Source organism: Cherax quadricarinatus, chromosome 33 (assembly GCF_038502225.1).
Source record: "Cherax quadricarinatus isolate ZL_2023a chromosome 33, ASM3850222v1, whole genome shotgun sequence".
NCBI classification, from domain to species: domain Eukaryota; kingdom Metazoa; phylum Arthropoda; class Malacostraca; order Decapoda; family Parastacidae; genus Cherax; species Cherax quadricarinatus.
This window is the reverse complement of record NC_091324.1, coordinates 13,988,503-14,014,508: the sequence shown is the minus strand read 5'-3', so window position 1 is coordinate 14,014,508 and position 26,006 is coordinate 13,988,503. Positions and strand designations below refer to the sequence as shown.

Here is a 26,006-nt window from a genome sequence, read left to right as displayed (position 1 = left end):
AATACAATTAATCCGTTCCTGACACCCAGAATTATTAAAACAAAAAAATTTTTAACATGAAATATAGATGTAGTACATAAACAATACAATGGCACATGATGAATGAAACATTAACAGCATGACACTTACCTTTATTGGCGATTCTTCTTAGTGTATGGAAGACTGGAGGAGGAGAGATTGAATTACTGTTTGGAAGGGGAATCCCCTTACATCAACACCTCAAGTAAAGTGCTTTCTGGGGTTACTTCTCTTCTCTGTTTCTTAATGCCACTAGGACCAGCTTGAGAGTCACTGGAGTCCTGTCTCTCAAAAAAAAACTGTCCAGAGAGCTCTGTTTCTGGCGCCTCTTTAAAACTTCCCTAAAATGGGCCAAGACTCTGTCACTGTGCAAGTTGCCAATATGGCTTGCAACATCCTTCTCAGGGTGATGTTTCTCCAAAAATCTTTCCATCCTACCCCACATTTCAAAAATCTCCTTAATTTCTAAAGAAGGCACCTTCTTCCATCTCTTCCTCCTCCTCTGCAGCAAGATTCTGAGCTGCAATCTGTTGCTCTTCCTGCTGAAACTCTAGATCCTTTCATATTGTTCAATGATGTTTTTCTTAAATTCAATCATATTTCTCACCTTCTTTACCAAAGGTTTGGCACTAGGAGCTTTCTTTGGAGCCATGGTAGCTTATTTAGCACTTGCAAAAACTAAAATGAATGGAATATTATGAAATATTTCGTATGAACATGTGAGGGGACTGTCGCTCACTGGTAAACAATGGCACACTGGCTGGGAATGGCTCAGAGCCGTGAGTACGTGTCCAGGACGAAAGACGATTAGTGAGTTAACGGACCATTTGCGAGCCAATGTTTAGACGAAGTAACAGGACTATTTCCGAAATGGACGACCTTCAGGCCGGACGATTATTGAGGGACCACTGTATGTATTATTATAAACGTATTGTTATTATTATTAATTTAGGGAACTGGAGCACAGATCCAATTCCCTAGATCAAGAGCCCTTCACCACATATGTACTACTACTAATAATAATAATTATAATAATAATAATAATAATTATAGTAGGTTGGTAGACAGCAACCACCCAGGGAGGTACTACCGTCCTGCCAAGTGAGTGTAAAACGAAAGCCTGTAATTGTTTTACATGATGGTAGGATTGCTGATGTCTTTTGTCTGTCTCATAAATATGCAAGATTACAGGTATGTCTTGCTACTTCTACTTACACTTAGGTCACACTACACATACATGTACACATTTATTTATACACACTCATCTGAGTTTTCTTAGATTTTATCTTAATAGTTCTTGGTCTTATTACTTTTCCTTTTATATCCATGGGGAAGTGGAATAAGAATCTTTCCTCCGTAAGCCATGCGTGTTGTAAAAGTCAACTAAAATGCCGGGAACAATGAGCTAGTAACCCCTTTTCCTGTAAAGATTACTAAAAAGAATAAGAAGAAGAAAATTGTCAAAGTGGGAAGTCCGAATGTGAGTGGATGTTGTGCAAATGATAAGAAAGAGATGATTGTGGATGTTATGAATGAGAAGAAGCTGGATGTCCTGGGTGATGAATGTTGCAGCGAGGAGAAGGCTGGAGGCAGTGGAGATGTCATGTCTGAGGGCAATGTGTGGTGTGAATATAATGCAGAGAATTCGTAGTTTGGAAGTTAGGAGGAGGTGTGGGATTACCAAAACTGTTGTCCAGAGGGCTGAGGAAGGGTTGTTGAGGTGGTTCGGACATGTAGAGAGAATGGAGCGAAACAGAGTGACTTCAAGAGTGTATCAGTCTGTAGTGGAAGGAAGGCGGGGTAGGGGTCGGCCTAGGAAAGGTTGGAGGGAAGGGGTAAAGGAGGTTTTGTGTGCGAGGGGCTTGGACTGCCAGCAGGCATGCGTGAGCGTGTTTGATAGGAGTGAATGGAGACAAATGGTTTTTAATACTTGACGTGCTGTTGGAGTGTGAGCAAAGTAACATTTATGAAGGGGTTCAGGGAAACCAGCAGGCCAGACTTGAGTCCTGGAGATGGGAAGTAGTGTCTGCACTCTGAAGGAGGGGTGTTAATGTTGCAGTTTAAAAACTGTAGTGTAAAGCACCCTTCTGGCAAGACAGTGATGGAGTGAATGATGGTGAAAGTTTTTCTTTTTCGGGCCGCCCTGCCCTCGTGGGAATCGGCCAGTGTGATAATAAAATAATAATTTATTAATATAATATTTATACATAATATAATATTTTATTTTATTTATTTATTTATTTATTTAAGGAACCTCCCTTGAAGGGAAAGTTCGTATCCAGAAGCAAAAAATCGACCGAATGACTGTTCATATCCTGAAAAGTTCACATGGTGGGGCGTTCATAAGCCAAGGTTCCACTGTACAGTGCCTGTACTCTGAAGAAGGGTTAATGATGTTGCAGACAAAAGTTATTTGAGCTGTGATGTTGGCACGCTTCTGGCAAGACAGTGATTGAATGAATGACTGTGAAAGTGTTTTCTTCTTTTTCAGGTCACTATACCTATGTGATCAGTAGGTTGGTAGACAGCAACCGCCCAGGGAGGTACTACCGTCCTGCCAAGTGAGTGTAAAACGAAAGCCTGTAATTGTTTTACATGATGGTAGGATTGCTGGTGTCCTTTTTTCTGTCTCATGAACATGCAAGATTTCAGGTACATCTTGCTACTTTCTACTTACACGTAGGTCACATTACACATACATGTACAAGCGTATATATACATACCCCTCTGGGTTTTCTTCTATTTTCTTTCTAGTTCTTGTTTATTTCCTCTTATCTCCATGGGGAAGTGGAACAGAATTCTTCCTCCGTAAGCCATGCGTGTTGTAAGAGGCGACTAAAATGCCGGGAGCAAGGGGCTAGTAACCCCTTCTCCTGTATATATTACTAAATTTGAAAGGAGAAACTTTCGTTTTTCCCTTTGGGCCACCCCGCCTCGGTGGGATACGGCCGGTGTGTTGAAAGAAAGAAAGATACCTATGTGATAGAGGGCCAACTTGTATATAAAAAAAAATCCTTAAACGTGTTAAATCTATCACTCCAACTGATGTGCATTTCCAAAACAAAGTACTACTGTGTGTAAATAAATGAATGAATTAATAAATGAATAAATGAATTATGTTATGTTTATTTATATTTATTTATTTATTTACACAATACTTTTTCTCAGAAATCCACATCAGTTGGAATGACATATTAAAAATATTTAGGAATTTTTTATACACTGGCAATCTCTCACCAAGGTATGGCAACTGAAAAAAAAAGAAACACTTTCACAGTCATTTATTTGATCGCTGTCTTGCCAGAAGTGTATGGATATCTCTAATCTTCACGGTAAAACAAAATACACCTTACAGATTAGTAGCGCCTTATACGAGATAAATTCAAGCGTTCAAATATACATTACTTGGTGAATTTAAAATATTCCTAAGAAGTTTATTAAAAAATATCTGCTGTAAGCTACTTACATGGAAGAGCTGTTTTCCATGGTGCAAGTCATAAAACTGAACATGACCTGTCCTGCCATTCAAGACAACAGCCCTGGTGAAAGGGTCATATGCAATGCCAGCTGGGAAGGGTTCAGCATTATCTGTATTCATGGCAAGTCCTTGGATAACCCCTTCTGCCTTGTACTTCTTTGCAGAAATAATACTAAATGCTGAAGAAAAAAATGTGGTTGATATTTATTTTAACTTTTGTACCAGTACCTAATAATATTCACAAAATACATAGAACACTCCAGTACTCAGCAACTTTTCAACAACTCTCTCTCATTAATATATTTTCCATTAACCCTTTGAGGGTCGACAGGCCCTCTCAGAAACTCGTTCTCAGGGTCGGCCAAATTTAAAAAAAAAAAAAATAATTTTTTCTTATGAAAAGATAGAGAATCTTTTCCCGATCATAATGACACCAAAATTATGAGATTTGATGGAAAACTTACGGAATTATGCTCTTGCGAAGTTAGCGGTCTCGGCGATGTTTACGCATTGGCGATTTTGCCCAATTTGAGCCCCATTTTCGGCCAATTCTCTGTACTAGTCGACAAAAAACATGAATATTTCGCTAGAACTACATTTTTTCTATTGAATGAGTGCAAGAAACCACCCATTTACCATTTTCAACTATCCAATACAGTGGTCAGAATTTAGCAATTTTGACAATTTCACACAAATTTCAAAAAATGCCAATTTCCGAATAGGGTCCAGAACAAACAAGAAATACATTCCTGGCACTAAAATGACATTTCTTCTGTTCATTAGTCACATCTCAAGGCCCCTCTTACATTCTTTTGCTTTCCACTTTGAATTTTTATTCTCACGAAAAATAAAAGATTTACTGTTATGCAGACTACTGCATTAGTGTAAAAAATGGTATAAATCATATTGGCGCACTTGCAAAAGAATGTTAGACTCACCAGTTGACGTGTATTGGACGCTTGGCATGATTTGTTTACTTTTGAACTTTGGTAAAAATCAAATATTTCTGTTACTTTGAGCTCAATTTCAAGGTACCTTTCATTGTAAAACCAGTGAAAATCATCTCCATTTCTGTGATATGCATTCCATTCTATAAAATGAGACCAAGAAAACTAGAATACAACAATAAATACCATACGAAAATACAGTGCAAAGTCGCTGTTTTATGCCAAAAAAACGGTGAAAGTTTTTTTTTTCTCATTATGCACTGTGTGCTGCAGGATTTTTTTTATACTGTGCACACTGACCACATAGACCCATTCTTTCATATGGAGGCCTACCAGCCTTTTCCCGCGAGATTTGACGGCGCTAGAATTTATGCGTACTACTACGTCAAAAACCCCTGCGCTTAAGACGTACTAGTACGTCCGAAACCCTCAAAGGGTTAATACATCTCTCCATTCCTCGCAAGAAACTTAAAAAATTTATCTATGAATCAAAGTAGATGAATTTTTTCCCATATCTTTAGTGTTTAACTTACCATTAATTTTTGCTGTGTAAAATAAGCAGTGCATTTGATTAAAAACCTTTTCCATAATTTACTAAAATAAAACATCAATTCAATTACAGAATTTATCATCATCAACTAGAAACTACAGTAAAGAAACACTGGTAAATAGGCTACAGAATTGCGACTGGACAGAGAAAACAAGTTGCACAGATGAAATGATGCCTGGGAAAAATTCAAAACAATGTTCACTGCCATCCTTGATAATATTGCACCAGTTCAAGAGGTTAGGATTAAACAGAGAACTGAACCCTGGGTGACTACTGAGATATTAGATAATATGAAATTCAGAGACCGGTTGCTAAAAAGATTTAAAGCAAACAGACAGGATATTGCAGTGCTAAATGAATTCCAAAGGGTTACGAACAGAGTGCAGAGGCTAATAAAAAAAGCAAAGGCATGGCACTATTGCTCAAAAATTGAAGAGTACAAGAATAACCCTAGAAAGCTCTGGCAACAACTAAAACAGCTGGGGTGTAGCCATAAACCAGTAGATAGATCGAACATAATGCTAAATATCGATAACAAGGTATGCCACGAAACAACTTAATTGGCAAATTGTTTTAATTCATACTACACAACTGTCGCATCAGCAGTAGTAAGTAAACTACCAGCTGCATCAAATACCTTTAACACAAATTCTGATAAGTTTAAAACATACTATACCAATAAAGGGGTAACCCCAAACAGTTGTCAATTAGTAAGTGTATCTCATGACTTTGTGCAAAAAGAACTAAGCAGGTTAAACCCAGCTAAGAGCACTGGCCCATACAACATCTTGTCTAAGTTCCTAAAAGACGGTGCCTCTGAATTGCCAATCCCCATTGCTCACATAGTAAATTTGTCCATCACCACCAATACAGTACCAGAGGGGTTCAAGGAGGCCAGAGTTACTCCTATCTTCAAGAAAAATAGTAGGTCTGATGTCAGCAACTATAGGCCTGTTAGTATACTCAGCGTAATATCCAAAATTCTAGAGGGCAGTGTACTGTCAAGTAGTTAAGTACCTTAATGACAACATTCTTCATAGTTACCAATCAGGTTTTAGGGGATCTTACTCAACCAACACCTCCCTAATTAATCTGATGAATTCCATGAGAACTGAAATGTCGATAGGGAATTCATATGAATGGTAACCTTAGACTTGCAAAAGGCCTTTGATACTGTAAACCACTATACAGTGGACCCTCGGGTAACGCCTTTAGCCGAATTAATTTTCCCCAAAAGAAATAATGGAAATCCAATTAATCCGTTTCAGACAGCTAAAAGTACTAACAAAAAATATTTTTTTTTAAAGATTAAATATAAATATACATACAGAAAACAATGACAAATAAATATAAAGCACTAATAAAATGGAAAAATGAACATTTAACATCACACTTACCTTTATTGACTTGACTTGACTTGTTGGTGTATGGTAGACATGTAGGAGGCAAGAGGAAGGCAAGTTTATTATGCTTCAGTATGATGCTAATATCTCTACGGTTTATTTATCTACCACAATTCATCTAATACGACAATATAAACAATATTAATAACAAAGAAACATGATATATACTCTAGAATGAATAAAATGTCATAATGGATAAGAGGAGTAAATGGTGTAAGTGTTGCTGATGGGTTTATAAGGGTCACTGAGAGAAACCATACATAATGGTGGTGGCGGAGCACCAGCAGAACCCACCACCACTATCACACTTAATGAATGTAGCATGTAATTGATACATAAGAAAGATTTACATTTTAATTTATAAATATGAAATATTTACACTTTAATTTATAAATAAGTAAGTTTATTCAGGTATACACAAATACAATTACATATACACACATACATAGCAGCATATGCGTAAAGTACCAAGGATAACCCAAAAAAGTCCGGGTGACTTACGTATTTCCATTGGGGTCCTTTTATATTTACACTGATATTTCTTTCTTTCTTCTTTCAACACACCGGTCGTATCCCACCGAGGCGGGGTGGCCCAAAAGAAAAAACGAAAGTTTCTCCTCCTATATTTAGTAATATATACAGGAGAAGAGGTTACTAGCCCCTTGCTCCCGGCATTTTAGTCACCTCTTACATCATGCATGGCTTAAAGAGGAAAAATTCTGTTCCACTTCCCCATGGAGGTAAGAGGAAATAAACAAGAACAAGAACTAGAAAGAAAATAGAAGAAAACCCAGAGGGGTGTGTATATATATACTTGTACATGTATGTATAGGTAGTAGGTTGGTAGACCAGGGAGGTACTACCGTCCTGCCAAGTGAGTGTAAAACGAAGCCTGTAATTGTTTTACATGATGGTAGGATTGCTGGTGTCTTTTGTCTGTCTCATAAATATGCAAGATTACAGGTATGTCTTGCTACTTCTACTTACACTTAGGTTACACTACACATACACGTTTATTTATACACACTCATCTGAGTTTTCTTTGATTTTATCTTAATAGTTCTTGGTAATGCAGCAGCGAGGAGACGGTTGGAGGCAGTGGAGATGTCCTGTCTAAGGGCAATGTGTGGTGTAAATATTATGCAGAAAATTCGGAGTGTGGAAATTAGGAGAAGGTGTGGGGTTAATAAAAGCATTAGTCAGAGGGCAGAAGAGGGGTTGTTGAGGTGGTTTGGTCATTTAGAGAGAATGGATCAAAGTAGAATGACATGGAAAGCATATAAATCTATAGGGGAAGGAAAGAGGGGTAAGGGTCGTCCTCGAAAGGGTTGGAAAGAGGGGGTAAAGGAGGTTTTGTGGGCGAGGGGCTTGGACTTCCAGCAAGCGTGCATGAGCGTGTTAGATAGGAGTGAATGGAGACAAATGATACTTGGGACCTGACGATCTGTTGGAGTGTGAGCAGGGTAATATTTAGTGAAGGGATTCAGGGAAACCGGTTATTTTCATATAGTCGGACTTGAGTCCTGGAAATGGGAAGTACAATGCCTGCACTTTAAAGGAGGGGTTTGGGATATTGGCAGTTTGGAAGGATATGTTGTGTATCTTTATACGTATATGCTTCTAAACTGTTGTATTCTGAGCACCTCTGCAAAAGCAGTGATAATGTGTGAGTGTGGTGAAAGTGTTGAATGATGATGAAAGTATTTTCTTTTTGGGGATTTTCTTTCTTTTTTGGGTCACCCTGCCTCGGTGGGAGACGACCAACTTGTTGAAAAAAAAAAAAAAAAAAAAAGTTCTTGGTCTTATTACTTTTCCTTTTATATCCATGGGGAAGTGGAATAAGAATCTTTCCTCAGTAAGCCATGCATGTTGTAAAAGTCAACTAAAATGCCAGGAACAATGGGCTAGTAACCTCTTTTCCTCTAAAGATTACTAAAAAGAATAATAAGAAGAAAATTGTCAAAGTGGGAAGTCTGAATGTATGTGGATGTTGTGCAAATGATAAGAAAGAGATGATTGTGGATGTTATGAATGAGAAGAAGCTGGAAGTCCTGGCTTTAAGTGAAACAAAGCTGAAAGGGGTGGGAGAGTTTCAGTGGAGAGGAATAAATGGGATTAGGTCAGGGGTTTCAAACAGAGTTAGAGCTAAAGAAGGAGTAGCAATAATGTTGAAGGATAAGATATGGCAGGAAAAGAGGGACTATAAATGTATTAATTCAAGGATTATGTGGAGTAAAATAAAGGTTGGATGTGAAAAGTGGGTTATAGTAAGCATATATGCACCTGGAGAAGAGAGAAGTGTAGAGAGAGAGAGATTTTGGGAAATGTTGAGTGAATGCGTGGGGAGTTTTGAACCAAGTGTGAGAGTACTGGTGGTTGGGGATTTCAATGCTAAAGTGGGTAAAAATGTTGTGGAGGGAGTAGTAGGTAAATTTGGGGTGCCAGGGGTAAATGTAAATGGGGAGCCTTTAATTGAGCTATGTGTAGAAAGAAGGGTGGGATTAAATTATGGGGAATCAAATACAAAATGGAAAGTGACACAGTTACTTTTTGCTGATGATACTGTGCTTATGGGTGGTTCTAAAGAAAAATTGCAGAGGTTAGTGGACGAATTTGGGAGTGTGTGTAAAGGTAGAAAGTTGAAAGTGAACACAGGAAAGAGGAAGGTGATGAGGGTATTAAATGATCTAGATAAAGAAAAATTGCATATCAAATTGGGGAAGAGGAGTATGGAAGAAGTGAATGTTTTCAGATATTTAGGAGTTGACGTATCAGCGGATGGATTTATGAAGGATGAGGTTAATCATAGAACTGACGAGGGAAAAAAGGTGAGTGGTGCGTTGAGGTATATGTGGAGACAAAGAATGTTATCTATGGAGGCAAAGAAGGGAATGTATGAAAGTATAGTGGTACCAACACTCTTATATGGGTGTGAAGCTTGGGTTGTAAATGCTGCAGCGAGGAGGCAGTTGGAGGGCTGAAGAGGGGTTGTTGAGGTGGTTTGGTCATTTAGAGAGAATGGATCAAAGTAGAATGACATGGAGAGCGTATAAATCTGTAGGGGAAGGAAGACGGGGTAGGGGTCGTCCTCGAAAGGGTTGGGGGGAGGGGGTAAAGGAGGTTGTGTGGGCGAGGGGCTTGGACTTCCAGCAAGCGTGCGTGAGCGTGTTAGATAGGAGTGAATGGAGACAAATGGTATTTGGGACCTGACGAGCTGTTGGAGTGTGAGCAGGGTAATATTTAGTGAAGGGATTCAGGGAAACCGGTTATTTTATATAGCCGGACTTGAGTCCTGGAAATGGGAAGTACAATGCCTGCACTTTAAAGGAGGGATTTTGGAATATTGGCAGTTTGGAGGTATATGTTGTGCATCTTTATATGTACAGTGGACCCCCGCATAACGATCACCTCCGAATGCGACCAATTATGTAAGTGTATTTATGTAAGTGCGTTTGCACGTGTATGTTTGGGGGTCTGAAATGGACTAATCTACTTCACAATATTCCTTATGGGAACAAATTCGGTCAGTACTGGCACCTGAACATACTTCTGGAGTGAAAAAATATTGTTAACCGGGGGTCCACTGTATATACTTCTAAACTGTTGTATTCTGAGCACCTCTGCAAAAACAGTGATTATGTGTGAGTGAGGTGAAAGTGTTGAATGATGATGAAAGTATTTTATTTTTGGGGATTTTCTTTCTTTTCGGGTCACCCTTCCTCAGTGGGAGACGGCCGACTTGTTAAAAAAAAAAAAAAATTGAGTATTTACTGAGTAAAAGACTAAGCAAAATTGTTCTAATTTGATTATGAATTAAACAAAATAATATCAGTTAAATGTTCTAAGAATACAATATGACTGTTCTGTAGCACGTTACCTTTTCTGTAATCCATAAACTACCCTCTCGTATATACCTTGTACCCAATAAACTACTCTTCCCTATATTCCTTGAAAATAACTAAGACCCTCCTATACATACCATTATCCTTTTGAGCTGTTACAATGTAAGTGTTTGTAATATCTGTAACCACAAATCTGATATGCATGCCCAGGCGAGGAAGGAAGCTCCGTTTCTCTTCTGAAAGCTGCCACTTCACAAGTACATTTTCCTCTCCTCCACTGTACAACTCATTTCCTGTAAAAGTGAGGGAAAAACTAGGAGTCCATGTCAACATTCTCCAATAACCTTTAAACTTGGGGAGACCCTGAAAAGAAAATGCTGTGGCAAAATTCTAAATGTAAAGAAGAAAAACTTTTCATTTCTTCTTTTTCAGGTCACCTTGCCTTGGTGAAATATGACCAGTGTGTGGTAGCCTGACTTAATTGCAACACAGGCAGTTTTGTACCATTTTGTATGCAAGTCAGTCAGGCTTCCTGACAACTTCACTTAGTGTAACATTAGTTTTTTCTTATTTCTTTTGTGAACTTTTCTAAATGTACAAGAAAATCTTATGATATACAATTAAGTCAGGGGTGTAATACCCTGGAAACATGGAAGCAATACTGTATGATTTTCTTGGGTTATCCTGGGTAAAAAAAATCTACACAATATACTATGTAATGTACTTATGAACCCACAACATTGTATGCCCTCACAATATGACAACTGAATCATGGTCTGATATCACTAGAAACAGCAACTAGTCACACTGTTTAACATTCTTGGGTTATCCTGGGTAAAAACTGTACATACATATATTACTTTGAAATGTTCTTTTTACATGCACATAACTTGTACATATGCTCAAACCACACTGTACAAGTAAATCTTATTTATGTGACAACACTATTAGACTGATAAAGTCCCTGGTGAGTGAAATCTCTCTCAGTAAAGATGTCCAGGTTTTGCACATGTCACTTATTTGTTAAAGGAACAGATTAGTTAAATGAGGCTGTAAGGAATTCCTAAGGAATACTGTAATATTAAATTAATTTCTTCAATTAAGCGCTCTTCAAAAGACACTGCATTAAACACAGTGGATAAATTAGAGGACGTTCAAGAACAGTTCAGAGCGAGAGAATGTCAGTCAAGTTAAATACCCAGGGAAAAATTATGTTAGGATTCACTGTCTACATTTAATATATAGTACTGCAGTCATATAATACGCAGAATGAAAAATGGGCTATCAAACTAACCTGTGACAGAAAATGCAAGATCAGCCACAGGCAGATAATGCCAGTGGAGTTCCATTTTTGTTGGTTTGGGACTCTTGATTTCATACCAGATAAGAATACGTCCAGTGATATCCCCTGTTGCTAGTGCATCTTGTGAGGGGTGGAAGGTCACACAAGTCAAATAACGAGTGCCAACTGTATGTCTAAGATTGCAAATGAAAAAAAGCAATGAAGAATTAATAATCAAATGCTTGGAGACAATATTCACTAATTTCTACAATAAAGTAAAAATACACAAATAACCCACACATAAAAGAGAGAAGCTTACGACGACATTTCGGTCCGACTTGGACCATTGACAAAGTCACGAAACGGACCGAAACGTCGTCGTAAGCTTCTCTCTTTTATGTGCGGGTTATTTGTGTATCGTTCCAGTCACGGTATTGTGCCTTTTTTGTTATTTATAAAGTAAAAAATTTGTTCAATAATGGATGTTATTTAAATTTTACAATTTTATTCCTACAAAATAGTAAAACGATTTGTACTTCACCTTCTTCGGGTATGTCCTCCAACAACATAAAGTGCTTCTGGATATACATACGCTACATGATCCCCTGATACTGACACAGCAATCTACAAGGAACAAAAAACAAACACTAAAGTTAATCCTGTTTTGCTGCTACATTGTATTTTTTATAGGGTCTCAAATTAAATGATGAAATATATTAACAATTTATGAGCTGCAACAAAATTCACACCGAGTACTATACCTTGTTTGGCTCCAGCGGAACATCTTTAGAAATAATAACAAACTTTTTAGGCTTGTATGGATAAAAGTATTTGCGCAACTGTCCCTTCTGCTGTTTCTCCTCCTGCGTTACTATAAACAGCTCTCCACCCTTGCCACAAAAAGGCAACGACGCAATTCTAAACTTCTTATCTTCTTTGGTATATAGGGTGAATTTCTGAAAATATTTTTTTTTATCAAAACCACTGGAATCAAGCATTCAGAATAAAATATAGCCATTCAAAACCTTATCAACCTCCTCCTTACCTCCAAGGATTTCCTATCCTGATGAGACCAGAAACACACCAAACCATTTTCATCACATGATATAAACTGGTCCTTTTTAGTTTTTGATGATATCACCCCAACAACCTGAAAACATTGAAATATTACTTATGGCATTATCATTACAGAATATTTTGAAAAACAATAAACCTCACCTTTACTGTCAAACATCTTAAATCAAAGGATTGTTTCCAAACAGGTAGGTTATGGGCTACACCCTCACCTCTCAAATTTTGCAAGAAATTGTTACGTCATTATGATGACAATATAAATATAAATAATAATAAAGTAATACTTAATTGCTGTAATCAGTTTTGGGGAATTGCCTGATCTCATAATACACATGTCTAACAACTATGCATTTGACATCAGTAAGCTCTAAAAATTTTAAGCCTTTCACTGTCTCATCCATAGATCTACATCAGTGATGTAGATCTATGGATCACTTACATAGATCTATAGTTTGTGCTTAGCTCCCTCAGGTAAGCTTTGAGCTATAAATTTTGGCCTAGACATGAGAGAATTAATCTGTGCAGGAAGTGTGCATGACATAAAAAAAAAAAATCGTGCCTCATGCAGTGCATGATGGGGAAATGCAAACCTTTGACCTTGTGTTTGGTTTAACCCTTTGACTGTCGCAACCCTCAATCCTGAGGTGTCTCCTGGTGTCGCAAAATTTAAAAAAAAAAAAAAAATTATTTTTTCTTATGAAATGATAGAGAATCTTTTCCCGATTGTAATGACACCAAAAAAAACAAAATTTGATGGAAAACTGACGGAATTATGCTCTCGCGAAGTTAGCGACCTCAGTGCTGTTTACAAATCGGCAATTTCGCCCACTTTGAGCCCTATTTTCAGCTAATTCCATTATTCCAGTCGCCCAAACTCATAGCTATTTCTTTAGAACTCTATTTTTTCTATCGATTGAGTACAAGAAACTGCCCATTTACCGATTTCAACTACCTAATAATGTGGTCAGAAATTTGCAAATTGGCCAATTTCACGAAAACTAAAAAATATTACAATTTCAAAATAAGGTCCAGAATGAACATTGCAGACATTCCTGGCTCTAAAATAACATTTTCTTTGCTCATCAGTCATGTCTCCAGGCCCCTCTAATATTACTCTTGCTTTCTATTTTGAATTTTTATTCAAACAAAAAATAGAAGACTTACTATTATGCAGACTACTGCAATACTGTAATAATTGTATAAATAACATCAACCCATTCATGACTGCATATTAGAATGGCTAGTTGGACATTTATTGGACAATGGCATCATTTGTTTACTTTTGAACATTGGCAAAAATCAAACATTTCCCCAACTTTGAGCTCCATTTCTAGGTTCTTTTTATAGGAAAATCAATCAAAATCACCTCTATTTCTATAATATGTTTTCCATTCTATCAAATGAGACCAAGAAAACGAGAATACAACAATAAATACTATACGAAAATAGACCACAAAGTCGGCATTTTAATTAAAAAAAAAATGGTCGGAGTTTTTTTTTTATCATTATGCACTGCGTGCTCCAGGATTTTTTTTATATGGTGCAAACTGACCACACAGACCCATTCTCTCACATGTGGGCCTACCAGCTTTCTCCTGCTTGATTTGAAGCCGCTAGAATTTATGAGTATATATACGTCAAACACGGTACCTCGTAAGACGTATATATATGGCCGCGACAGTCAAAGGGTTAAACTAGCAACTCTGAGGTGTTTTCTATAATAGTTTGTATGGTTTTATAGGCTGTTTCTTGGCATTAATTGTTAGAATGGAAGACATACTGCTGAAAGAGATGAATTTTGCTGGTTTCAGGATTGGATGTAGCTGAAAATCAGGTTCAAAGAAGCAGGAATATTAAATCTTTGATGATTTTCTTGAGGATGGATAAGGCTCTCCCTGGTCTGTTTTGTGGGTTTTTATTGGTCTGATTAAATTACTGGGATGCCATATACCATGACCAATCACTCCTGGTTATATTTTATTATCTAAGAAGTAGAATAAATCTTCTGCTTTTGTGTGATTAAGAATTCAAAATGGAAGACAAGTGTAATATAGGAGAGCCTGGAGATATGACTAATGAACAGAGAAAATATTGTTTTAGTGTCACAGGAATGTGTACATTGTTTATTTTTGACTGTTTTTAAATACTACTATGTATTTTTTTTATTTTATGTAAAAGTGACCAAATTATTGATTTCTGTGCACTTTATATGGTAGCTGAATGGGCAGTTTCTTGTGCTCAATCAATAGAACAGAAGGCATACTAATGAAATAGCTAAAAATTTGGACAAACTGAGAAATGGAATTGGCTTAAAACAGGACTCAAATTGGGCAAAATCATCAATATGTAAATTCCACTGAGACAGCCTGCATAATTCTGCAAATTTTCCATTAAAGCTCATACTTTTGGTGTCTTCACCAAAAACATTCTTTACCATTTCACTTACAGCAATGTTAATTTCAGGGGTCTGGAGAGTGAAAGGCTTAAATACCCTGTATACAATACCTTTCACTGTTGATCCAGAGGTAAACATATGACTCACAGTTTGCTCTCTCTGATACTGATTGACAAAAGAAATGCATTTACATTCTATAATAAAATTTGTTACCCCATTAAACATTAAGCAAATTATTATTACATACATGTATATTATTATTGTGTAGAAATGTAAACTCCATAAACCTAAGTGAAACTTGATTCAAGAAAGCACAATTTTAAAAACAAAGGCCAGTTGAAATTACCAGACACAACACCAACTTTTGATTAAAAATATTTCCTTCTTTAGTGCCATCAATCACTGTCAGAGCACTATACTTGAAAATCCCACTGCTATATTTGTAGTGGGATACAAAAGATTACAAGAATGCACAGAGGTGTAAATGAAATTGCCATCACAGAAGATATTGGAATGCATTACAGTATATAGACGTGAAAGTCAGGAACAATATCAGTTGCATCTTCGAAAAGATGGAATTGACAAGAAACTACAAGGACAAGAACTATTAAGTAGAAGGAAACCTGGATGAGCGATATACATATACACATACTTGTACAATAGCTCGTGTAGTGCATAATGGGTGTAAGTAGTAAGAGCAGGCTGTGAACTCATACTCCAAGTAATTTTAGCAATTCATCTTGAACCTTCTACAGCAATCCCTTTCTAGGAGGCATTCCTTCTTTTCTTTTTTCTCTAACTCTATCCATGCTAGCTTCAGAACTCTCAAGTTCTGAAGCTAGTAATTTATAAAAAAAAGTCTAAGAAATTTAAAAGGTGTGCCATAATGCAAAATATAAATGTGACCTACCTGAGCATCATGGTAACAACGTTCTTCCAGAAGGCTTCCGCTAGTGGTACTAAATACCTTGATAGAATTCCCTGAGCCTGTGAGTAAATATCTGAAAATAAGGAAATGGTATAAATATTTATGCATTCAAATATTCATATCTACCATTAACAACAGATTAATGTTTTTATAAGTCCTAGGCACTCTCACAGATATACAGGAGGGCCCTGCTTATATAGTAGGTTAGGTCCCAGGCTACTTCTGTAAAGTGAATCACTTTGAAATGCATATAAAAACAAGATAACATGTTTACACCATCAAATATTAACCCTTAAACTGTCCAAACGTAGATCTACTTTTTATTTACATGCTTTCCAATGGGAAAAATAAAGGTTGGAGCGCTACGCACGTGAACATAGATCTACGTTTGGACAGTTTAAGGGTTAAGTGAGCAAAACAGCCTCTCATTACTTAGCGACAAACTCATTTACCGATGACTCGGACTTACAACAGGCTCTCTGACCAGTATGCATACCTAAATAATGTGTATTAGAGCTGATTTCCTTCATTCTGTTTATTCAAGTAGTATACAGTGCACAACTGTATAAACATTTAAAAATATACTAAAAATGTTATAAATGGTGCAAACGTGACAATATCAAAGATGGTTGACACAAACCCTCTACCATTACAGTATGCTCCTTGCTTAGTGACGCATTCGTTTACTGATGTGGTCTTAGGAATGGAACTCCGTCGTTAAGTGAGGAGAGGCTGTATGTGTAAAAAAAAAAAAAATTCCGGTTATTACTTCCTACTGTTATTGTTGGGTTTAAGGGTTGCGCTGGCGTATGGGGCTCTGTGTCCGGTTCACTGCTATTTAACAAAATTTTATTTAAATACAAAATTAAAATAAAGCATCATTTCCCTTGCCTTTCAAACAAAATACAAGTTTAATTAACAACTAAATCAACACACACATTGTATATGAAATATGTACAGTAGGGCCCTGCCTTACGGCGTTCCGCTAATACGGCGATCTCAAATTATGACCAAAACTTTCTATACAGCAAGCGGTCTTTCAAATACGGCACACGCCACCCTGTTTGTTTACGTTCTCCATGAGCACATCTGTATTATGTAATAGCAATCACTCTTGGGCACATTATATGTCTAATTTTACATCAATATAGAGATTTTCATTAATCCATCTGTGATATTTTCTTCAAAATTATATAAGAAACATATTACATAGCATATAAACATTTTATGTTTATATACTATGGAGGTGTGGTAGGCAGGTGGAGGGAAAATATTACGTCACTCCCCTTAATACATAACGCTTTTGTTTACAATTTTCGGCATAAATTATTCATTACTTCTCCCTTTGTTTATGATGGCATCTAAAGATAGTTGTTAGAAACGATTAAACTAAGTGAACATGGTATGTCAATGGTAATAATATGGATCTGGGCTACATTAAATATCATGTAGCTATCTAGGTAGGTGTAGGTATGTACCCCGGGCAGACTACATACCTACATTATTATTATTATTATAATCATGGGGAAGCGCTAAACCCGTATTATTATACAGCGCATGTGGGGGGTGGAAGGTATTCAGACTCAATTCAGGGAACCGGAGCACAGACCAATTTCCTAGATCAAGAGCCCCTCACCAGCATCAAGGAACCTCCCTTGAAAGGACCTACATTATTATTATAATTGATAATTATATTGTATAATAGGAGAGTTAGAGGTATTGGGAAGATGGAGGGAATATTTTGAGGAATTGTTAAATGTTGATGAAGATAGGGAAGCTGTGATTTTGTGTATAGGACAAGGAGGAATAACATCTTGTAGGAGTGAGGAAGAGCTAGTTGTGAGTGTGGGGAAGTTCGTGAGGCAGTAGGTAAAATGAAAGTGGGTAAGGCAGCCGGGATTGATGGGATAAGGATAGAAATGTTAAAAGCAGGTGGGGATATAGTTTTGGAGTGGTTGGTGCAATTATTTAATAAATGTATGGAAGAGGGTAAGGTACCTAGGGATTGGCAGAGAGCATGCATAGTTCCTTTGTAGAAAGGCAAAGGGGACAAAAGAGTGTACGAAAATTATAGGGGGATAAGTCTGTTGAGTATACCTGGTAAAGTGTATGGTAGAGTTATTATTGAAAGAATTAAGAGTAAGACGGAGAATAGGATAGCAGATGAACAAGGAGGCTTTAGGAAAGGTAGGGGGTGTGTGGACCAGGTGTTTACAGTGAAACATATAAGTGAACAGTATTTAGATAAGGCTAAAGAGGTCTTTGTGGCATTTATGGATTTGGAAAAGGCGTATGACAGGGTGGATAGGGGGGCAATGCGGCAGATGTTGAAGGTGTATGGTGTAGGAGGTAGGTTACTGAAAGCAGTGAAGAGTTTTAACGAGGATAGTAAGGCTCAAGTTAGAGTATGTAGGAAAGAGGGAGATTATTTCCCAGTAAAAGTAGGCCTTAGACAAAGATGTGTGATGTCACCGTGGTTGTTTAATATATTTATAGATGGGGTTGTAAGAGAAGTAAATGCGAGGGTCTTGGCAAGAGGCGTGGAGTTAAAAGATAAAGAATCACACATAAAGTGGGAGTTGTCACAGTTGCTCTTTGCTGATGACTGTGCTCTTGGGAGATTCTGAAGAGAAGTTGCAGAGGTTGGTGGATGAATTTGGTAGGGTATGCAAAAGAAGAAAATTAAAAGTGAATACAGGAAAGAGTAAGGTTATGAGGATAACAAAAAGATTAGGTGATGAAAGATTGGACATCAGATTGGAGGGAGAGAGTATGGAGGAGGTGAATGTATTCAGATATTTGGGAGTGGACGTGTCAGCGGAAGGGTCTATGAAAGATGAGGTGAATCATAGAATTGATGAGGGGAAAAGGGTGAGCGTTGCACTTGGGAGACTGTGGAGACAAAGAACTTTGTCCTTGGAGGCAAAGAGGGGAATGTATGAGAGTATAGTTTTACCAATGCTCTTATATGGGTGTGAAGCATGGGTGATGAATGTTGCAGCGAGGAGAAGGCTGGAGGCAGTGGAGATGTCATGTCTGAGGGCAATGTGTGGTGTGAATATAGTGCAGAGAATTCGTAGTTTGGAAGTTAGGAGGAGGTGGGGGATTACCAAAATTGTTGTCCAGAGGGCTGAGGAAGGGTTGTTGAGGTGGTTCGGACATGTAGAGAATGGAGCGAAACAGAATGACTTCAAGAGTGTATCAGTCTGTAGTGGAAGGAAGGCGGGGTAGGGGTCGGCCTAGGAAAGGTTGGAGGGAGGGGGTAAAGGAGGTTTTGTGTGCGAGGGACTTGGACTTCCGGCAGGCATGCGTGAGTGTGTTTGATAGGAGTGAATGGAGACAAATGGTTTTCAATACTTGACGTGCTGTTGGAGTGTGAGCAAAGTAACATTTATGAAGGGATTCAGGGAAACCGGCAGGCCGAACTTGAGTCCTGGAGATGGGAAGTACAGTGCCTGCACTCTGAAGGAGGGGTGTTAATGTTGCAGTTTAAAAACTGTAGTGTAAAGCACCCTTCTGGCAAGACAGTGATGGAGTGAATGATGGTGAAAGTTTTTCTTTTTCTGGCCACCCTGCCTTGGTGGGAATCGGCCAGTGTGTTAAAAAAAAAAAAAAAATTGTATACTAATGTGTACCTGTACCTAAGTATGCCTTCACTCAGGGCATCATTTCTTCTAAAAATGGTGTTACATGAGAATGGGAGTGTTTCTCTATTTATTCTACTGTATCAATGTGGAGACAACTGGTACACAATGTAAAGTGACGAAAACCAGACACGTTCGTCTGGTCTGTTTACATTATGTGTAGGTGGGGTGGGTAGGGCTGCCCTGGCTGGATTCCATACTTCCCAAACCTGACTTCCTACAAATAAAACTTGCCTCTCACCCTACATTAACGGTTTGGGGGTCGGTCACACACAAGTAAATCATTGCAGGAAAGGTTGGTCACATACTTGTACACCTAAATTCTAGCACCTTCAAATCTGGTTGAAGAAAGCTGGCAAGCCTACATATGAAAGAATGGGCCTGTGTGGTCAGTGTGTGCAGTATAAAAAAAATCCTGAAGCACACTGTGAATGAGAAGAAAAAAAAACTTACACTGTGTTTTTGGCTTAACCCTTTCAGGGTTTCGACCGTACTAGTACGGCTTACGCACCAGGGTTTTTGACGTACTATTACGCCTAAATTCAAGCGCCCTCAAATCTAGTGAGAGAAAGCTGGTAGGCCTACATATGAAAGAATGGGTCTGTGGTCAGTGTGCACAGTATAAAAAAAATCCTGCAGCACACAGTGCGTGTTTTTGGATTAAAACAGCGACTTTGCACTGTATTTTCGTATGGTATTTATTGTTGTAGTCTAGTTTTCCTGGTCTTCTTTTATAGAATGAAAGATATATTACAGAAATTGAGATGATTTTGACTGGTTTTACAATGAAAAGTGCCTTGAAATTGAGCTCAAAGTAACAGAAATGTTCAATTTTTACCAAAGTTCAAAAGTAAACAAATCATGCCAAGCGTCCAATGCACATCAACTGATGAGTCTAATATTCTTTCACAAGTGCTTTGATATTACTTATACCATTTCTACACTAATGCAGTAGTCTGCATAACAGTAAATTTTCTATTTTTTTGTAAGAATAAAAATTCATCGTGGAAAGCCTAAGAAATATGAGGGGCCTGGGGATGTGACTAATGAACAGAGAACTTGTTATTTTAGTGCCAGGAATGTTTTTCGTGTTTATTCTGGACCCTATTCAAAAATTGGCATCATTTGAAATTTGTGTGAAATTGGCAAAATTGCTAAATTCTGACTACTTTATTGGATAGTTGAAATCCGTAAATGGGTGTTTTTTTGTATTCACTTGATAGAAAAAAATGGAGTTCTAGTGAAATAGTTATGATTTTTGTCGACTAGTACACTGGAATTGGCCGAAAATAGGGCTCAAAGTGGGCAAAATCGCTGATGCGTAAACATCGTCGAGACCGTTAACTTCGCAAGAGCATAATTCCGTAAGCTTTCCATCAAATTTCATACTTTTGGTGTCATTATGATTGGGAAAAGATTCTCTATCTTTTCATAAGAAAAAATATTTTTTTTTAAATTTGGCAACCCTGAGAACAAGTCTCGGAGAGGGCCTGGGGACCTCGAAAGGGTTAAAACAGCGACTTTCTAGTGTATTTTCGTATGGTATTTATGGTTGTATTCTCGTTTCCTTGGTCTCATTTGACAGAATGGAAGATATATTGCAGAATTAGAGATGATTTTGATTGGTTTCACGATTACAAGTGCCTTGAAATTGAGCTCAAATTAGCGGAAATGATCGATTTTTGCCGATGTTCAAGAGTAAACAAATCAAGCCACGTGTCCAGTACACATCAACTGGCGAGTCTAATGTATTCTTTCACAAGCGCACTGATATCATTTATACCATTTTTACAATGATGCAGTAGTATACGTAACAGAAAACCTTCTATTTTCTGTGAGAATAAAAATTCAAAAAGGAAATCAAAAGTAATGTAAGAGGGGCCTACAGACATGACTAATGAACAGATAAAATGTTATTTTAGTGCCATGAATGTCTGTCTTGTTTATTCTAGACCCTATTTCGAAATTGGCATCTTTTGAAATTTGTTTGAAATTGTCCAAATTGCCAATTTCTGACCACTTTATTGGTTAGTTGAAATCGGTAAATGGGCGGATTCTTGTACTCAATTGATAGAACAAAAGGAGTTCTAGAGAAATAGCTATGATTTTAGTCAGCTGCAACATTGGAATTGGCCAAAAATAGGGCTCAAAGTGGGTGAAATCGCTCAATTTGAGACCGCTAACTTTGTGAGAACATAATTCCATAAGTTTTCCATCAATTTCATACTTTTGCTGTCATTATGATCAGAAAAAGATTATCATTTCATAAGAAAATTTTTTTTATTTTTTTTCGAAAAATTTTTTGACCCTGAGAATGAGTTTGGGAGAGGGCCTCTCGACCCTCAAAGGGTTAAGACTACAAATATTATAAGGTAATTAATGAATGTACTGTACTGTATATGTATTTATTACTCTGGGGAGCTTTAATTAAATGTAGTATATTACGTGTGGGTGGGGAGGGCTGACCTGGATGGCTACCATACCTCCCAAACCTGACTTCCTACAAATTAAACTCGCCTCTCACCCGACATTAAGACTACGTACAAATATTTTAAGGTAAGTAATGGGTGTACTGTGTGTGCACTTTACTTTTTATTGTTTTTAATGCCTAGTTCTATTGCTAACATAATATATGTTAGTGTCAACATGTTACCTGCTTTCTGGCGATGTCTGCTTTCCGGCAGTAACCTGGAACCTAACCTGCCATATAAGTGGGGCCCTACTGTACAGTATACACATCATATCCAGGTTCCTCATATTTTTAACTTTGATTATGCAAATGAAGAGAAGCAGAGGGTATATAAATAGTAGTGCTAATTTCTCATGGACAGGTGCAGAACCTCTAAACACGACTCATTTATCACAACATAAAAGTTTAACAACCAATCTTATATACAATGTATACACACTAGGCATTATATTCACATTAAATTTAGCTTCCTCTCTATAACCCTGATTATGCATATGGAAGGAGCCAAAGGACATACAAAGGGGTACTGTCTTTGATACGGTTATATTACATACCAGATCATCATTGTTTGTGAAAATGAGGTCCAGCATATTTTCTAGTCTTGTAGGCTCAAATATTTGCTGGTTTAAGGTGAATTTGGTGCAGAGATTTAATAGCTCATGTGTGTGTAAATTTTCATCTAAGCTGCCTCCTGGGGTGATCTCTGCTACAATATTATTTGCTACACTCCTCCATTTTAGGTGTCTCAAGTTGAAATCTCCCAGTAGCAATATGTTCGGGGAAGGAGTTGGGAGGTTTTCCAGACAGTGGTCAATTTTCAAACACTGTTCCTGGAATTGCCGGGAAGTTGCATCCGGAGGCTTGTATACAACAATGACAAGGTTTTGGTTTTCTATCTTTACCGCCAAAGCTTCAACTACATCATTTGAGGTTTTTAGTAGTTCTGAGGAAATGAACGACTCTGTGACCTACAAGCCAACCCACTCTTGTTGCCTGTTTAGTCTGTTGCATCTGAATAGGTTATAACCTGGAATCCATATTTCATTGCCAAAATGATCCTTTATGTGGGTCTCTGTGAAAGCTGCAAACACTGTATTTGACTCTGTGAGCAGTCCCTTGATGTAAGGAATTTTGTTGTTTGTTGATGGCTTTAGACCCTGTATGTTTGCAAAGACAAATGATGTTATACTGATGGAGTTTAGGGAGGTTTTATTTGCTGGCTCTAATATCTGTTGTTCTGGAGTAGAGGCCAATGACTGTGCCTCTGCTCCAGAAGTGTTTTCAGTTTGTGTAAGATTTGTCATTTCTTGTCAGTCTTTTTTCCTTCCTGGCACTAAAAAACCTCCTTCTCTGGAGAGGTTATGGCTCCCCTCTTTTGTTTCCCATAATCTGGCTGGTCTGTGTCTTCTTGTCCCCTTTAGTTACTGCTCATGGCTGTATTAATCTTATGTCATGATAGGTTTTTTTTTTACTGCTGCCACCAAATGCATCCAGGATGAATATCTTGTAGAGTAATAATAATAATCAACAGAGGTGAGTCTTGGGATTTATTGCTGGGGGACTGATTGCCTTATCTTTTGTGTGGTTCTGCTGTCTTCTAGTTGTGTCCTGGAATCTGTGTTGATGGGGCCACTGGATGGTGAGGCATCTACAATGGGGATGACCGAGTGTTGCATATGTGTCTTAGCTTTCATCTTGTCGGTATTGTATACCTTTCTTGCACAACTAGTTCTTGGTAATGAAAATAACCCTCAAAGTTATAAACTAGGTGAAGCAGAGCTTGACCATACATAATGTGAAAAAGATTTGAGAGTCATAGTAAGTAGAAATCTAAAGCCAAGACAGCAGTGCGTAAGTGTGCACAATGAGGCTAACAGATTACTAGGATTTATTTCAAGAAGCATTAGTAACAGAAGTCCAAAAGTTATTTTACAGCTCTATACATCACTAGTGATACCTCATTTGGATTATGCTGCTCAGTTTTGGTTTCCTCACTATAGGATGGTTATAGACTCATTGGAGAACATACAGGGAAGAATGACTAAAATGATTTACTGCATAAGGAATCTCCCATATGAAGATAGACTTAGAGCCTTGAATCTCCACTCTCTGGAGAGACGTAGAATGAGGGGAGATATCATCGAAGTGTATAAGTGGATGATGGGCATAAACAAAGGTGATGTTAATAAAGTACTGAGGGTGTCGAACTGGGTAAGAACCAGACATTATGGATTTAAGTTGAATAAATTTAGATTTAGAAAGGACATAGGTAAGTACTGGTTTTTGAACAGAGCTGTGGATGCATGGAACAATCTTCCGAGTAGGATGATTGAAGGTAGGACCCTGGGTAGCTTTAAAAAGAGATTGGACAAATATATGAGTGGGAGGGGCCGAGTTTGATTCGTGTCATGGGTAAGGGAGCAAATTCTTGGGCCAGTAGGCCTTCTGCAATGTTCTTCCATTCTTTTGTTCTTATGGTATAGTGCAGTGTGGTTGCTAGTCATGCCAAGGCCTAGGGCTTGCGTGAGAGAACTGGGACGGGGAGGGGGTGTTTTGCTGGTGTTATGTCTGGAGCATTAGTATGGAGGAAACAGGGTCATGCCCAGCCAGCTCTAGGTTTGAACTCAGCCCATCTGATGGCAGTACAAGGCCTAGGTGACGTGGCATGGCACTAAATACAAGCCTGACAGGGGTTACAAATGAGATATTTCACTGTAAAAGTAGTCATAAAAATGAATCACATTGTCACACATGCTACATTCATGTATTTTTCATTTGATGATTTGCGGTTAAAAAGTGCATACTTTTTGCAGGTTCGTGTAACCAAACCAATAAACTGGTCGCTAGCCAATTTCCACATAAATGGCCTTCAACAAAGTATTCATTACCTGGCTGCCAGGCAGAATGCCAGTGATTTTATTGGCATTATCAAGTCACCAATCAGTCAGATCGTCTCTGATATTTTCCTATTGTTGTGGGTCACATCCTGGGGACAAGATTAAAGGACTTCAATGGAAATCAGACAAGTCTACAGTGATACACTGACTTTAAAGGGTTATCCTGGGTAGCTAACTCTCTGGGTGAAATATCTGAAAATCTGGTTGTCCTGTGGCCCAGTCGATAGCACACTTAACTCACATACTGAGTGCCAATGGTTTGATCCCTGGCACGGGTGGAAACAGTGGGCATGTTTCCTGACACTTACTGTCCCTGTTCACCTAGCAGTAAATAGAGACCTGGGTATTAGTCGACTAGTGTGGGTCGCATCCTGCGGGGACAAAATTAAAAAGGACCCCAATGAGTAAGAGTGTGTCCTCAATGAGGCAATGACTTGATTGAGTTATCGTGGGTGTCACCCTATGGATTAAAAATCCGAACAAAATCTTATTAACAGAGCCCGGAATTGTAAATAATCAGGTTTGAATTCAAGGAAGAGGTCAATTCATATTCCTTGGATCAAGAGCTCTTCGCCAGCATCAAAGGGGCCCCCGTGAATAAACAATTAAAAAACAAAAACATTGGATATTAGCCTCAGGACATCCGTACCTCTCACCTTGTCTAAGGACACAGTATTCTATAAGTGCTAGTAGAAAAAAAATTACATACATACTTTGAGTTTGCCGTCAATACAGGCTTGATGCGCACCAAAAGTCCCCAGTCTGTCTGAACCGCGTGGATAGCTTCAGGAAAACCCGCCGCCTCATGGTCATCACCAACCTCCATGTTGTCTTATTGTTGGGTTACTAAGGGCCACTGACAGCTTCCACAGTGTCGAGTCTTGCTGTCCCATGTACGGAGAAGATACTGTCCAAGGCTGGACGATGAAAGAAAAGGGAACGCGAGTCCTTTTGTAAATAGAAACAGAAACTAGAAGTTTCCAAATATACCAGGTTGACCCCCTTCACCAAGCCCCATCAGAGCTGGAAGCCCATACTTCACCTGACTTCAGTAACCGAATTCCCACCAAGACCGTTA

The 26,006-nt window shown here is 38.1% G+C and overlaps 1 protein-coding gene across 1 annotated transcript in view; it reads right to left on the bottom strand.

Annotated features, from left to right (window-relative positions):
* The window catches only part of l(2)05287 (WD repeat-containing protein l(2)05287), a 52,632-nt gene extending 26,834 nt beyond the window's left edge, over positions 1-25,798 (bottom strand). The window contains exons 1-8 of the mRNA XM_070090835.1: positions 25,642-25,798; positions 15,900-15,990; positions 12,566-12,670; positions 12,282-12,476; positions 12,062-12,144; positions 11,533-11,714; positions 10,376-10,531; positions 3,485-3,675 (exon numbers count right to left, since the gene is read on the bottom strand). Coding sequence (XP_069946936.1) covers positions 3,485-3,675; positions 10,376-10,531; positions 11,533-11,714; positions 12,062-12,144; positions 12,282-12,476; positions 12,566-12,670; positions 15,900-15,990; positions 25,642-25,754 — 1,116 coding nt within the window. The 5' untranslated portion in view covers positions 25,755-25,798. The remainder of the gene's footprint in view (positions 1-3,484; positions 3,676-10,375; positions 10,532-11,532; positions 11,715-12,061; positions 12,145-12,281; positions 12,477-12,565; positions 12,671-15,899; positions 15,991-25,641) is intronic.
* Positions 25,799-26,006: the final 208 nt, after the last annotated feature.